Genomic DNA, 16,856 nt, shown 5'->3' with positions numbered 1-16,856 from the left:
AGTATTAGTCCATATGGGGCATTGACAGACAGACAGTTCAGGCATGCAACATGCTAATTAGCCAAGTCTGTTACTGTACTGTGTACACATAAATCAAAGCAAGCAACTCGTCAGTTTGCACTTCCGTCTGGGTAAATCAGCCATAAAAGTATGCGAGTACATACATATGTATCTGTAAACCGATTTCAACACCCACCAGAGACAATTAATCGTTCATATTTCCAGCTTCAGTTGTCAGTGTGCCCTTTTTTAGTTAGAATGTGGCCTGGTGAAAGGCATTAAGTTGCATTTAGTAGAGCTCTGAATAAATATGCAACTTAGAACATTAAGTGCAATTTTTCAAACTTTCTGGGATTCTCTTTTGCAGCGTTCGCTTGTGCGTATAGAGCCAAGCATCAGTGTGCAAGAGACGTGGTCTTTTAAATGGTGTGTGCTGCCACATTTTAGTTTGTTCCCATAGCCCTAATATCTATGATTTTTTACATTTTCTTTACCATTTTGCTTGCAATTTGATGTAAGTCTGTAGACAGCCATTGGTCACCATCATTATGTTTTCTGTTTTGGCCATGTTTTTGGGTCACTCTGGTGTAATGGGCTTGTCGTGATGTGTTATGAGACGACTTGCTCGTAAATTCGAATTGCAAAAACCCTAAAATACCATGGGGTCATGTGTCCACAGAGGGATTCAACACCACGAATCTACTTAGAATGGTTGGAATCTTGGAATCTATTATATACATATGTATATGTCTGCTTTTAGCCAACTGTTTGTAAGTTCTTTTATTTATTTTTTTTTTCTTCTGATTTTTAATCAAAACTTGTTGTTCTCGACTTGTATAATTCATTCCACTACCGTAGCTACTGCTTTGTTTTTTCCTTCTCTTCTTTGGATTATTTTTTTTGCCTTCCTTCTTCTTTGGCTTCTTCTTGTTCCTTCTTCTTTGGGTTTCTTCTGCGTCTTCTTCCTCTGCTGATTCCCATTGTTTCCCCCATATGCTTTGGCCCGTCTTTTTTGATGTATGAGAATACGGAAAAAGAAGTACCTCCGATGACGTACCCCACTGAATGGGAGCGGACTCTTCCCTGAGCCCTTGTAAACCATTGAATCAGTCACAGAGAGAGAGATACAGAGAGGCAGCCAGAGGGCTCTGTTATGTTCCTGTGCATTTGCTTGGGCTGCCAACCTTCTATTTGCTGTAACTTTGCTGCTGCTGCTGCTGCTGCTGTTACATATGTTCTGCGTTACATAAATATGTTGGCGTAGGCGTTGCTGTGGACGTTGGCGTCGTTGCCATGGTGTTGGCTGAAAATACGTCATCAAAGCGGCACCGCAGCGGCAGAATCAGGTGGAACGGCAACCGCGGTGGCGGCGGCAGCGAAGCCAGCAATCCATAACGGGGATGGCAGAGGCAGAGGCTGCCACACACACAGCCACACACGCACAGCTGTCAGCACGATCGCGATTCCATATCCATATACAAGACCGACTTTGGCTTTTGACGCCAACGCCGAAGCAGCAGCAGCTGCGACAGCGACAACAAAAGCGTTCGCCGTGTGCCAATTCCACTCTGTTTCTGTTTCTGTTTTTCTATTCTCACCTGTAACCGCGCTTCGCAGCCGGCGTTGGCGTTGGCATCGACGTCAACACCTGGGTAGCAGCAGCAGCAACAGCAACAGCCACACTTTAAGCATTTTAACTTGGCCAGATCGCGTTTAGTTGTTGTCGAGACGCCGCCGCACACAGCATTTGATGCCGCCGCTTTCCATGTTAATAATTTCATGCGTTCCGTAGCGGAACCAGAACTCTTCCGAACGAACCGTCGTACCTCCCCGAACGCGTCGCGTGTGTTCCCAAACATCAGAATCTGCCGACAAAGTGTTCAACCTCCACCCAAAAAAAAAAGCAAGTGCAAACTGCAATCCAGCCAAAGCCCAAAAGTGTTCCAAAGCTGTTCAATTAATTCTCCTTCCTAGCGAGTACGAATACGTACCGTATGATGTCAGACCCTGGGGGGTAGCGAGAACTCCAAGCGATCCAATCCGATCAGATCCATCTACAACGTTATTAAGGCGACTGCAATCAGTTTTGTTTGATTTATTAAATGCCGCCAATTCCAATTGATTTCAATCGGAGCACTGCAATTGAGTTCCATTCGTAGCTCCGATCCTCAAACCTATTTCAATTATTTTTATTTTGTTTTTTGTTTTTATTTATGACGAGCTAAAGTGGGGCTCGAATCTGAGTGGATTTCTCAATTCGTTCGCTTGTTTGCAAACAAATGGAAACGGGAAAGGGAATGGGCATGAGAATGGGCTGAAAAATAATGTATAGAAGTAGCTGTAAAATAATGACGTACTGTCTCTCCATCTCTCTCTCTCTCTCTCTCTCTCTCTCTCTCTTGTCTATTGCGTTCCCCTGTTCCAGTTCAGAGCTTTTAGTTCTCGTATTTTTGTTTTGCCATTTTTAACGACACGACGCTCTCCTCAAGTGGTTTATTATTATCTTCTGGTTGACGCTGACGCTCCCCACTGTCTTCACTGTTGCTTTATTAATTTTAATTTATGAGACTCCCCAAAAAATAAAGACAATTTGTTAATTTATTTGATAGTGCCTTGCAGTCAGCGGTTGAGCAATGCAAATTGGCAAGCCACCGAACGACGAGCATCTTCCATTCCGAACAGTAGCCACCCCAAATGGGCAACGACCATAAATTGTAGTACTGGTACCAGTACTATTACCAGATGCTACATCGAAGCTGCCGCTTCGAAAGTCATTGAAAATGTCAAGCCATTAACGCCTCTTAGAGACGCCTCCACAGACACTTTAAGCCCAGGCATAAGCCTCAGGTATTTTTTTTTTTTTGTATTTTTCGTATTTTTTTGGAATAATCACATAAAAACCTCGCAGATCGTTTATAGTTTGCCCATGTGTGAGTGTATTAAAATGTTGCAATTAGCATTTTTGGCCATGTGTGTGTGTGTGCTGGTCTGGTCACGGTGGTGCGCAGGCGTAGACAGGCGCAACGACAACCTCCAACCTCCAGTCTCCGTTTCCAAATGCAAAGCAAACATTTCGTTTTATTTTTGTACGTATATGTATGTGTTCCCCGGGTGGGCGAGCGTTTTGGTCATGACAACTGTCTTATTGATCTTGAGCCATATAGTAGATTAATCAAGAGATTTCAGTTTAAATTGCTTGAAAGCATTCATTAGTTGAGGTGTAATAGGAATATGCAGCACAGTTTATGAGACTTACAGGCCAAAATGGATTTTGGTTCTTGCTTTTGCAGGGAAAGTTCCTGGTCATTATAGGACTCGCAGTTTGTTTGCTATAATTATTGAATTGCAAATATTTGCGAGAGCTTTCGTTCATTTCCTGTTTCGATCGTTTCGCTTGTTTCGCTTTTTTCGCTCGTTTCGGGCACAGAGCGAACGGTGAATGCTTGCTGTTCCAATGCCATAATGTTTCCCCATGCAAAATAGGCTTGCGTTTGCGTGCCTTCGAAGCTCATGAATTCGCTGCCCCCATCATGATTCAGCAGCGCACATGAACTTGTAGTTATGGATGGACTGGACTGGAATGGAATGGTATGGGATGGGATTTTTTGCACACACAAATGACGAAGAAGCAGCAGCAGCAGCAGCAGTAACTAGTAGAAGCAGCAAATAGCGCCCAGAGCAAGACTGACAGACAGTTGAGATAATTATGTGTACGTACAACACAATAAATAATTCGCAACAACAATGGAATGGAGCCCAGCCCCTTACAACCGATCCCCCACTGCTCGGGGAGCACTTCAGTTCGTTCAGTTCACTCTACTTGGCGCTCGCTGTGGGGTTTCTGCCAATGTCTAGGGCAATGCCGATGGCAGGCGGCGCACCGGTGGGCAATAGAACAAGACATCCGGTGCCGGGTTTTGGTTTTTCGGCTTAGGCTTTGGCTGGTTTGGGCTTTCGGCTTTGGCTTAATTAAACGCAAATTGCGGACCGGCGGCAACTCAATTGTCTGCGAGCACGAAACGAATCCAAAGCAAAAAGAATAACAATTATTTTGAAATCACGCACAAAAATAGCAACCAGAAAGAAACGCAAATTGAACGCAAAACGAAACGAATTGTAACGATACCTAAACGAAACAAAGTGAAAACGAAACGATAACAGCAGCGCGATAACAACGATAGCTGCGATAAAATGCACTCCAGCTCACAATCGACGCTGAAGCGCACACAGCAGCTGGTGCGGCAAACGAATGGCGGCCGAGGCGACATCCTTAGCAGCGGCAGCGAAGTGGTCCACTCCTCCCGCGGTCCGCCCATCACCACCAACATCGATGACTCCAGTCTCCGGTACCGCCATGAAACGAAACGGGAACGGACCGTCGAGGCTGTAATTACGGACTATCCGAGAGGGTCGCCTCTGGGCAGCGCGAGCGGACCCCACGAGCGCACCAACTTTGAGCGTACGGTGACCTTCCAGGATGCGGCCGGCAATGGCAGGCGCATCTCGGATAGTCGGGCTTTGGTCCCCTCGGGCGGGAACACGACGCAGGCGGGCAGCAGCAGCAGCTACCAGCAGGTGACGCGCAACAAGCGCATCTCCACCGAAGTGCTGGGCTCCAGCGTGGAGAGCACCAAGACATCGCAACGCGCACCAAATGGCCATCGCCGCGTGACCACGCACATTGTCCGCAAGGTGACCACGCTGAGCCGTGCCGAGGAGAACGCTCAGCCCGCTGAGGATCTGCTGCCGCCAGCCAAAATGATACGCAGCTCAGAGCTGGAGTATCGACGCGCTCTGCCCGCCCCATTGGCCATTGAGTCGTCATCCACGCAGCGCAGAGAGGTAAAGAGTGTCTTGGGGGGGTGTCTTATCTTACTCAGTTTTGCTCCAATTACATTCTTTATATTGATTTTGCTTTGATGATTCCCTTACTAACGCTTTATGGACAATTTTTGTTCGTCGATAGATCTCCGATATTGTTGTGGGCAAGGAGGACAACGTATCCGCACGTGAGGCTTTGCTGCGATGGGCACGCCGCTCCACGGCTCGGTATCCGGGCGTGCGTGTAAACGATTTCACATCGTCGTGGCGGGATGGATTGGCCTTCTCGGCTCTGGTGCACCGCAACCGACCGGACTTGCTTGACTGGCGAAAGGCAAGGAACGATCGGCCACGTGACCGCCTAGAGACGGCCTTCCACATTGTGGAGAAGGAGTATGGAGTGACGCGTCTATTGGATCCCGAGGGTAAGCCGCAATTAATTGGTTAATCTCTGATGTCATAGCTAATGATCCCAAATGATCCCTCCCCCGCCCAGATGTGGACACCAACGAGCCGGATGAGAAGTCTCTGATCACGTACATCTCGTCGCTGTACGATGTGTTCCCGGAGCCACCCTCGATCCATCCACTGTTCGACATGGAGTCACAACGCCGCGTGCACGAATACCGCGATTTGGCCCAGCAGTTCATCTACTGGTGCCGGGAGAAGACCGCCTATCTGCAGGAGCGCTCCTTCCCGCCCACGCTCATCGAGATGAAGCGTCTGCTGAGCGATCTGCAGCGCTTCCGCAGCGAGGAGGTGAGCGCCCGCAAGCGGGAAAAGTCCAAGCTCATTCAGATCTACAAGGAGCTGGAGCGGTACTTCGAGACGGTGGGCGAGGTCGATGTGGAGGCCGAATTGCGGCCGGATGCCATCGAGAAGGCCTGGTACCGCATGAATACGGCCCTGCAGGATCGCGAGGTGATACTGCAGCAGGAAATTGAGCGCTTGGAGCGGCTGCAGCGTCTCGCGGACAAGGTGCAGCGCGAAATCAAGCATGTGGATCAAAAGCTAACAGATCTGGAGACACGGATCGTGGAAGAGGGTCGCCGCATCGAGCGGCTGCATCCCGTCGATGCCAAGAGCATTGTGGAATCCCTCGAGACGGAGATCCGGCATCTGGAGGAGCCCATACAGGACATGAACCAGGACTGCCATGTGCTTAACGAGGGCCGCTATCCCCATGTGAGCGAGCTGCACAAGAAGGTCAACAAACTGCACCAACGCTGGGCTCAACTACGCACCAATTTCCACACGAACCTGGTACAGAAGCTGTCCGGTTTGAAGTATCCCGTCCATGAGACGACTGTCACGCGTCAAACGCGCATGGTCGTCGAGTCCCGTCAGATCGACACGAATCCCCATTTCCGCGACCTGCAGGAGCACATCGAATGGTGCCAGAACAAGCTAGTGAGTAGAGACACCTCTTGGGGGAGAGTCTTTTCGAGTCTAACAAGCTATTTTTCTCTCTCTCTTTGTGCACAGAAACAACTGCTTGCCGCTGACTATGGCAGCGATTTGCCATCGGTAAAGGAGGAACTGGATCGTCAGCAGCACGAGCACAAGATCATCGATCAGTTCCACTCGAAAATACTCAATGACGAGCGCCAGCAGACCAAATTTACCGGCGACGAGCTCAATCTCTACCAGCAGCGGCTCAATCAGCTGCAAAAGGTCTACGCGGAGCTGCTCAGCACCTCGACGAAGCGTCTGTCCGATCTGGACTCGCTGCAGCATTTCCTGGGCCAGGCCTCGGCGGAGCTACAGTGGCTCAACGAGAAGGAACAGGTGGAGATCACGCGCGACTGGGCGGACAAACAACTCGATCTGCCCTCCGTGCACAGATACTATGAGGTAAGTGTGGGTGGCTAGGACTCCTCCCTAGAGTTAACCCATCCTAGAGCTAGTTTCATATGAGTGTTGTGCTTCTATTTTGTTTCTGCAAGCGTGCATTTGGTAATGGCGACGAGGTAAGATCTGAATTGGTTAACAAAATTCTATGAAATTCCATGAAATTCCATGAAATTCAATCGAAAAGCAAACTCCAACCAAGTGCACTTCTCTTCCGAGGCTGTTATCATCCACCACTAACCAAACACTGAAATTCTTTGCTTATGTAGAACCTTATGTCCGAACTGGAGAAGCGTGAGATGCACTTTGCCACCATCCTGGACCGTGGGGAGGCACTGCTCAATCAGCAGCATCCGGCCTCCAAGTGCGTGGAGGCCCATCTGACGGCCCTGCAACAGCAGTGGGCCTGGCTGCTGCAGCTGACGCTATGCCTGGAGGTGCACCTGAAGCATGCCACCGAGTACCATCAGTTCTTTGGGGAGATCAAGGACGCCGAACAGTGGCTGGCCAAGCGCGACGAGATACTCAACAGCAAGTTCTCGCAGTCCGACTTTGGCCTGGATCAGGGTGAGACGCTGCTGCGTGGCATGCAGGATCTGCGCGAAGAGCTGAACGGCTTTGGCGAGACGGTGGCCACACTGCAGCGTCGCGCACAGACGATTGTGCCGCTGAACAAGCGCCGCCAACCGGTGAACCGTCAGGGACCTGTGCAGGCCATCTGTGCGTACAAGCAACAAGGACAGCTGCAGATCGAAAAAGGCGAAACGGTGACCCTGCTGGACAATTCGGGTCGTGTGAAGTGGCGCGTGAGGACGGCCAAGGGACAGGAGGGCTCTATACCTGGTGCCTGTCTGCTTCTGCCGCCGCCCGACCAGGAGGCCATCGATGCTGCCGAGCGTCTGAAGCGTCTCTTCGATCGATCCGTGGCCCTGTGGCAGAAGAAGCATCTGCGCCTGCGCCAGAACATGATCTTTGCCACCATTCGCGTGGTGAAGGGCTGGGACTTCGACCAGTTCCTGGCCATGGGCCCCGAACAGCGTACGGCCATCAGGCGTGCCCTGAACGACGACGCAGACAAATTGCTCAGCGAGGGCGATCCGAACGATCCGCAGCTGCGTCGCCTGCGACGCGAAATGGACGAGGTCAATCGATTGTTCGATGAGTTCGAGAAGCGTGCTCGCGCCGAAGGTGAGTGTGGGCGATCTCCATTCAATTGCTGGCGTTTGCCAGCTGTCCCCAGCACAGCACAGCACAGCACAGTTAATTGATGAAAGCTAATTGAATTTAATGCCCTGCCCGCTCGAGGCCTGTGGCTCGTCTTAGTCTTGTTTAGTCTAGTCAGCCATGAAGAAGCTGTTCGCGAGTGCCAAAACGAGGGGTAATCCTCCGGGGAATCCTCGTTAGAGCGGATACTAATTTTTGGTATTTCTCCAACTATTTGCAGAGGAGAGCAAGCAGGCCAGCCGCATCTTCACCGAGGAGTGCATTGCCATCAAGGGCAAGCTGGAGGATATGGCCCGGGAGTTGGATCAGATTATACTGGCGCCACTGCCGCGTGATCTGGACTCTCTGGAGCATGTGCTCGAGATCCATGGCGACTATGAGCGCAGGTTGCACTTGCTCGAGCCGGAGCTGAAGCATCTGCAGGAGACATTCCGCACGATTGCCCTGAAGACGCCCGTGCTGAAAAAGTCGCTGGACAATCTGATGGAGCTCTGGAAGGAGCTGAACACGCAGAGCGGTCTGCACAAGGATCGATTGAAGCTGCTGGAGGCCTCGCTGGCCGGACTCGAGGACAACGAGCATGTCATTTCCGAGCTCGAGAACGAGCTGGCCAAGCACCATGACCTTCCCTCGACGGCCGAGGGCCTGCAGCAGGTGTTCAAGCAACTGACTCACATGCAGGACATCATTACACAGCAGCAGCCGCAGATGGACAAGATGAACGATGCTGCCGATCAGCTGGGACGCATGGGTGTGCCCACCAAGGTGCTGGGCGATCTCAAGCGTCTGCACTCGAACGTGGAGCGCCTGAACACGCGATGGAGTGCGGTCTGCAATCAGCTGGGCGAAAGGTACGTAGCGCCAGTGCCACCTGCAAGCGCCTCTCCGCTTCATTTATGCACAGGGATGGAGGTGGAACCTGTTTTCTGTCTAACATATAACACCAACGATCGTTTGCACTCCCTTTTACAGAATGCGCTCATGCGAGACGGCCATTGGGCTGATGAAGAATCTCCAATCGAGCGTGCAAGTCGAGGAATCATGGGTGGATGGCACCACAGAGCGTCTCTCTGCCATGCCCACGGCCACCTCGGCCTACGAACTAGACGTGAGTACACCACATGCCCGATCCGATCCGATCTGATCCGATCCGACCCGATCCATGCCTCGTGATCAATGCAATTATCATATCTGATCGAGTGATCGAGACTGGTCAACCTATATATAGATTCATTTCCCTGTACAGTTTTTGAAACAGTTTTAGTAGCTGGATTATCTGATCCTTCCTGATCCTGCCTCGGGGCAACACAAAGTATATATATATATCTGTAGCTGTAAATGGAATTCGTAGCTGTCAACCCCCCGAACCCTGTCCAAAAGTAGTTGCTCCTTTTATCTTTTGTTGGGGCCTGAAACCCGTTGGTGTTGGACACGATACACGATATTCTATTCTAAATGTATTTCCTGTTTTTGTATTTGTACTCCCATTTCCATTTCCCATATCCATTTGTCTAACGATCTACTCAGGTGTCCCTTGTCCCTTGTCCGTACTCCGTATACTCGTATATCTCTTGCCAGTAGTTCTCTTTTGTCTACTCCAACAGCAGATTCTTCTGCAACCCACACACAAATACACCCACACACTCGAACATATGTACATATATATACATATATATATAAACAGATCAAATCCAAATGTGGCTAAACTCTGGATACCCTCCCACACACACACGACAACCAACCAGTAGAGTACCATATATGTAGTTGGTATCCATCTGCTCCACCCGTCTCCCTACCTTACACTCTGTAAATTGATACCAAATTTGTGTTGGTAGTTTATTTTATATTTTTGGAATTATACCACTTTTTATTTGTGTGTGTGTGTAGTTTGTCTGTAGTTTGTCTACCCCTATATACCCATACCCCCTAAGCTGCACCTATACATATACCTAAATCAATGATATATCTATATATTTATATATATATCCACCCCCCAGTATTATATCGTATTTGTAGTTGAAAACTAATTGTATATGTATTTTTGTCTAATTTTTTATGTATTTTTCACCAATTCAAACAAATATTTCACAAATCAAATCCAAACCAAAATATTATCACACACTATAAACCAAAACAAAAAACGACCAAAAAAACAAACACTCAAAATGAATGAACCAACAAATGAAATATCCTGAAACAAATACCAAAACATTTGTTGTCCAAACAACAAAATACCCCCCCTTCGAACCCCTCATATATAGAAACTGCTTGGAGCTGCAATCGAACGAAAACCAAAAATCGAAAATGTCAACGTGGCTGGAGGACGACTGATACGCGAAGCTAAGGTAAAAATTTTGTATGCCTGTGTCCTGTGTGTATGACGACTGAGTTCTCTGACCCTATCGTAACTCGGCTGTCAAGGATCGCTGATAAGTATCGCTGAGACTTGGTTCATCCATTGGGTTGCGATGGGTCAGTGTTTCAGTATGATTGTGATTCGAGTGATTGTGTGAATATTTCGACCTCTTAGCTGTCTCTACCTCCTCCTATCAACTGTCTCTCTATTTTTCCTATACATATATTTAATGCTTTTTAAACACTTTGAGCCTCGGACTAGGCTCAAATTTTAGTTATTTTGTGGGTAAAAGGTGCGTCAATAACACTTGGGGAAACAACAGAAAACAACAGATATTGACCAACAAACCAAACAAACAAACCAAACCAAACCAAACAACAAACCAAACAAGCATTAAAACTTACCAAACAAAACAATTAAAAGGCAATTTTTATACCAAAAAGTAATGTCGTATTGATTAATCAATAAAATAAAAAGCACTAAATATATCAAACCACCCTCAATACCCTTGAAAGCAAAAACAACAACAAAAACCAATTGTTTAACACACAAACATTACTAACATTTAACCGATAATTAACCAACCCAACCAACCAACCAATCAACCAACGAAACAACGGATCGGAATGGATCGAATCGAATGGGGAATGCCAACGATAGATCTACGACAGTAAATGCCTACGCTTTGTGGATTGGCTGCTGGAGGCACGTCCATCGTTCTCGCCGCCACGTCGTGACCTGCGGCCGGCGGACAGCGATCCGGGTGCCACACAGTATTATAGCCAACGTTTGGACAATCTCAATACGAAATACGACAGGTTGCTGGAACAACTGTCGCAGCGGCTGAAAACGGCAATCGAAGTCAATGGCAGCGATGGTCTGGTGAGTAGTTATCCTACATTCCCCACTCTATCGATGGATTTTTGCGGATCGGAATGGATTGAAGTGGAGTAAAGTGAACTGACGTCAGAGTATATTTGTACATGGGCAAAGGCTATGCCTAGGCCTGGGCCTAGACCTGTCAGCGGGTGTCATAAACATAATTCCAGGTTCAAGTTCAGAAAACTTGTTTCGCTCTCGCTTTCGTTTTCTACAGTCGCGAGAGTTTTCAAATGCAAATACGACCCCGTCCATCACACTCAGTTGTATCATTTTGTACCTCCCATCTGTGTCTGTGTTTGTATCTTTATTTGTATTTGTTTCTGTGTCTGCTTCAACTATTATTAAATTAACCTTCAGAATGGGAGAGAGACACAATAATGACATCACATCGAGTCACATCGAATTGTCCAAACATTCCGTCAATGGGCCACCGCCACCGCACGGTCGAGTGTCAAACTCTTGAAATGTTGCCGCTATAAATCACGGCTTGATTAATTTATAAAAAATTTTTAAACTACTTTTTGTTCTCCTGCTCGTGACTGTTGTTTGTCTGCTCAGTTAGCGGGCGAATTGATGCAGTAATTTGTACAAAGTTTGGGATATAAAAATAAATATTGCATCAGGAGTAGCTCCATGAAACCATGAAAATAGCCATTGTCATGTGGCTGGCCAATTAGGCAAATGGGAGACAGATTTCAAATTAATAATGACGCCGTTGAATTCTATAAATATTAATGAGTCTGCGGTTCCTATATAGCCGATACCCGATAGTCATAGCCAACAAAAACTCAATGCCAGTGGCGGCACGTCATCAACATCTTTGTCGCCATAGCGATGCCATCTGTCAACTCTTGACTTGAACGGGTTTGGCTCGAACATTTCAAGAGATTCTCAATTAAAAGATCGACTTGGGCAGCTATTTTGAGCATAAGCTTGGTAACTTGTTTTCTTGCATGCTCTTTAGATATTTAACTAACAAATAACCATAATTAAGCAGGCATATCTGCTGATCTTACAATGTAAATATGAGTTCAATCAACTTTGGAAATATTTCTTGGGTATTTTACGATGTAAATCCCACACGGCCTGCTTTATACTCATTGCAATTTATATTATACCAGATTGCAGATCATTATTATAGCTAGAATGAAGAAAACAATTTCCTGACGTTGACTCCCCTGCCCCGCTCGCTTTCTCTCTCTGTCCTCGTCCAGTGTGCGCTTCTGGCGGAGTGAGCGAAATATAACGGCCAGATGGTAGTTCTTTTGTGCAGTTCTTGAAAATTTGCGTGCCCACTGTTAATGTAAATACGAGTTCCATTTATCTTTACTTTTCCATGTTTGATTTCATTTTTGTAAAGTGATTTAATCTGTGCCTTAATCTAGTAGCTTGGGAATCTTTGGCAGCCTTTGAAAGGCGTTGCCTTCGTGCCGAGGTCTCAGCTATTAGGAGTGACATCATTATGTACCTCTACGACTGACTCCATTACCAACTTTGCCTTCGGCTTTCGGCTTAACTTGATATGCATAGCATGGGCGGGGGCTGCTGGCCTAACTAGAGTGAATGAATATGTTTCTATATACTCGTATAATTTTTTTTTTTCTATTTCGGAAGGTTAGATGGCTGTCAAACTGGTTTCGCGCTTCTCTTTGAAATTAAATCTCAAAGAATTCTGTTCTTCTGACTTCCGTGTATTGTTTTCGACTTTAAATTGGAGCCCAACGCCAGCCCTCTCAATGGTCCCGTCCCTCCTTTTGCGCTTAGCTCTTGGCAGAGAAAGAGAATCCCCCCCCCCATTTTGTTTTGTAAACGACTTGTTTATCATTTTGGCGCAACAGCTGAAGAATGCTAGCCGGCATTTGTAAGCTCTCTCTCTCTCTTTGTTTCTCTCTCATCTGCCGCGCACTCTCTGGCACTTTGCTGTGCTCCCACCAAAAGCTCGCTCTTTCTCTATCTCTCCCTCCATTAGCCATGCGATGGGGCCTCAGCTCCACTGTGCTCTGGCTGCCCCATTCAGTTCCGAAAGCGACGTGGTTGTGTAACGACGCAACGCTTCTTCGTGAGTTGTGTGTGTGTGTGTGTGAGCGAACGGCAAACGAAACACCGACAAAGGGGCACAAAACAGCCTCAAAGGTTGCCCGGCCGGATAGTTGCAAGGCGTATACGTACTACGCGTACTGTGGAAATTGAATTGTGAAACAACCGTGTAATTATGTGTGGAAGAATAAATAAGAGAAAGGCCGGACATTGCTCATACGCCACATTGGCTACATGATGTCACATACTACGGCCGTATAGAAAGTGTGTCTGTGGCCGTGTCCGTGCCCGTGCCCGTGCCCGTCGTCAGTGTCGGTATCCGTGTCGGTGTCTCGGGGTCTGTGCGTCTTCAATTAAATGCGAATCGTGTCGCATGGCCCGCTTCTATTTTGCTAATAGAAATTTAAATATACTGCCGCCAACCCACGTACCCATTTCGAAGCCAAAAGAGTTCTATATTGCGTATAAAATGGCCCAAAATGAAGTCACGTCACTCTCTGTACAACTCAGCACGAAACTCGAAACTAGAAACAGAATTGAACAGAATGAGAACCACTCTCGAAAGTGTGAAAATGAAAATAAAAGAAATACATTATTAATATAGCCTTGAGCATGTCGCAACAGACGGAATGTTGATTTTTGTTTTGTGTTTGGCGTTAATGAAAATACAAAAGACCCAAAAATTACAAACACACACATAGAAATAACAATAATAAGAGTCGGATGCCTTTTGCCATGACTCGCGTGCGATTTTTGGATTGTTAAAAGTTGCATAAAACACAAAAATTCCGACCATTATCAGACAGCTGCTAAAATTAAAGACACCAACAAAAAAATGTGAAATTATCAGAAATACTATTTAGTGAATTTAGTGAAGAGCATGAATTATGACTTCCTATCAACGCCACAGATCGACTGTGTCAGGGCTGGGACTTTAATCTTATCTGTGGAGGTGCAATCCATCAGACAGGGGGAGTGAGCGATAGTTGGCATGTTTTGGTTTCCCTGGAAATACATATATATTGGTGGAGTGGAGTGCGTTTTCCTCTGTTTGCTTTCCTTGGCCTCTTCCTGCACTTTTCCTGCCCTCCATCTTTTATCGATTAAACGCGGCTGTGGACATATCTGTTTCGGCTGCCGTCGTTTGTTTTATTCTTCAATATATATTTTTAGCGGCATTCTAACATATTTCAGTGCCCAATAAATTAGAAATGAAAGGGAGCGTTCGTTCTGTTGGGTCTTTGTCCCCACTAGACGGGGACAGGCGCCTATTTTCGGTTTTTTTTTCTTGTTTTTTTTTGTTTGTTTGAGTGGCAGAGGCGACGTCTCATTGCAGCCAAATTGCTGCATGCTGCAAAGCTCTCTCTGGCTCTCTCTCTATGCCTCTTGTTCTCGTAAGTTCTCCCTTGGTTGAATGCCGGCACAACGTGGCGTATTAGTCATGTTATCAGTGTCAAGCACATCCCCATTCCCATGCCCGACTCTCTGCATTCGATTTGGGCCAAGTATATTCTTAATCCACTTATAAAAACTACTCTCAACATCTCTGATTATAATTTTGTTTCATTTTTGTGTGGTGTGCAGTGCGGGCGCTCGACAAAAACTTGTTTCATTTCAAATCTAATATTCGCCACTGATGACATCATTGTTCCCGTACTCGTATATTTACTGTGTGTGTGACTCTTTGTTTGTGTGTGTGTTTTTGTTAATTATAATTTATTTGTTGCTTTTACCAACTCTAGGGCAACCTTGTGGACTGCCAGCCGCAGCAGCAGCAGCCGTATACTCGTATTTTTTCAAATCGAGATGCAAATCGAAAATGTTGATCACTCTACCAAAAGGCAAAGAGTCTCATTTCCTTTCCAAATGACTTCATCTGGCAATTGATTCCGAGTATAAGTGACGTCAGTGCAATCCTAATTGAAGTTACGACTCTCAGGCCATATGTCAGACATTGAATCACAGAGCACGAATGTCTATAGAACGGACTATAAAGATAAAAAGATAAAGATGTGCGTGTGGATACCACACAACACACAAGAACTCATTGCCGGTGGAATCATCCGTTTACAATTCAGATTCATATACAGAGATATCTGTGCACTCTGGAAAGAGTTTTAATGATTGCAGAACGGGCAATCGAGAACTCTGGACCTGTCGTGCCCTGCCCTCTCCTTCCTCCGCCATAGCAGCATGTAGGGCACGTCATTGCTTCCATTGCTACTATTACTCTCATTGCTCCGAGATTTATTCTTCAACAAACAGACGCACTAGCAAAAAACGCTTAAGAGAATGCCCGAAAATCCGAAAACAAAATACATGTCGTGTGCATGACAAAGTATATTGCTGTTTTTCTGGACACTGGGATTCTAGTGTAAAGAAAATGCGTGTAAAGAAAATGCCCGCGAATCCAAAAACCATTTGCATGCCATGTACAGGACGAGGCGCATTGGTGCTTGACTCGAGTCTTGCCCGCCGATAAGGGTTGTTTTTATTTTGTTGCTGTAACTGATCTCAAATTGAAAAAGCCTGCCCAAGGCTGGCTCCATAGCGTCATTTCTATTTCCATAATGGCTTTGGGTTTTGGCTTTTCGTATGTGTGTTTATTGTTGTGTTGTGTTTCCGTGTGCTTTGGCCTGGGCTGATAGTACTAAAAGCTAAGATATGTGTGTGTTTTGTGTGTTTTTCTATGTGCTTTTGGTAGGGTGTGAATCAGAAGGGTGAGTGCCAAATCCGGCAAATGAATCGAGGGAATCCAAGCAAACCTCAAGTCTGAGGCTGCCCCAAATCTGGCGGAAGATTCTTCTGCAGACCCAAAAAAAAAACAAAAAAAAAACTCTTTTCTTAGTTTTGTTTTATCGCCTATAACTTTATCTGAGGGGTCGTATCATATCAACAAAAGCAAAAGCAATAGCAATATCAAAAAAAAAAGACATTAACGCATGCCATAAAACAAACAACATTCCCAGTTCGCGACTCCCGACAGGCGGACTTCAAGAGTGACGCGTTGTATGTAGCCCCACACCCCCGACCTGACACTCGTATCGTACCGTATCGTTAAACGTATGAAGTAAATCTCTAATTGTTTCTGTCATCAAAATTCAATCTCGCGCAGTGCATTCAAGAAGCCCCAAACTTGCCCAATCTAGCGGCTGACTATGACTTTGTCGAACTGAATCGAACGAAAAGCAAAGCCCTAGACATGCCCCAGCATAGATCGGGTCGCAAGGCGACCACCAAAGCCCAAAGCAAAAGCCAAACCCAAACACAAACCCAAACTAAAACCAAAACAACAACATCAACTGTCCAAGTGGCAGAGGAAAGTGACTACGACTTTGCGTTCGAGTTTCAGGTAATGCTCCCATCCATCCATTCCCACTCCGAACTCCGTCTAAGATCCGCAAAAGTTTCCAATGTTTTCCACTGTTGTTTTTCTGCTTTGCTATAAATAATCCTAATCCAAATTCATTTCGTTTTGCGGTCTAGCAATACGCTGAGAGTCTACAGAAACCGCTCAAGACCTTTAGGGTTGACTTCAGTGCGGGCAGCGTGCCAACTGGCGATGGCCATGCTGCACGTCCGGAGGATCTCTACACGACTACCTACAGCACCACACAGTGAGTACCACACACACTCACATATCCCCACATACGCCCTAGATGAGAAACTAATCGACTCCCCTACA

The 16,856-nt window shown here is 46.6% G+C and overlaps 1 protein-coding gene across 1 annotated transcript in view; it reads left to right on the top strand.

The window, feature by feature from the left end:
- The first annotated feature begins 4,081 nt into the window (after positions 1 to 4,081).
- The window catches only part of LOC111075371, a 44,197-nt gene continuing 31,422 nt past the window's right edge, over positions 4,082 to 16,856 (top strand). The window contains 10 exon segments of the mRNA XM_041592122.1: positions 4,082 to 4,842; positions 4,967 to 5,246; positions 5,318 to 6,231; positions 6,307 to 6,675; positions 6,942 to 7,860; positions 8,117 to 8,747; positions 8,869 to 9,004; positions 10,158 to 10,241; positions 10,913 to 11,134; positions 16,658 to 16,788. Coding sequence (XP_041448056.1) covers positions 4,192 to 4,842; positions 4,967 to 5,246; positions 5,318 to 6,231; positions 6,307 to 6,675; positions 6,942 to 7,860; positions 8,117 to 8,747; positions 8,869 to 9,004; positions 10,158 to 10,241; positions 10,913 to 11,134; positions 16,658 to 16,788 — 4,337 coding nt within the window. The 5' untranslated portion in view covers positions 4,082 to 4,191.

The sequence above is a fragment of the Drosophila obscura genome, unplaced genomic scaffold, assembly GCF_018151105.1.
Source record: "Drosophila obscura isolate BZ-5 IFL unplaced genomic scaffold, ASM1815110v1 contig_17, whole genome shotgun sequence".
Taxonomy (NCBI): Eukaryota; Metazoa; Arthropoda; class Insecta; order Diptera; family Drosophilidae; genus Drosophila; species Drosophila obscura.
The sequence above is the reverse complement of the archived record's forward strand: the minus strand, read 5'-3'. Positions and strand labels throughout refer to the sequence as shown.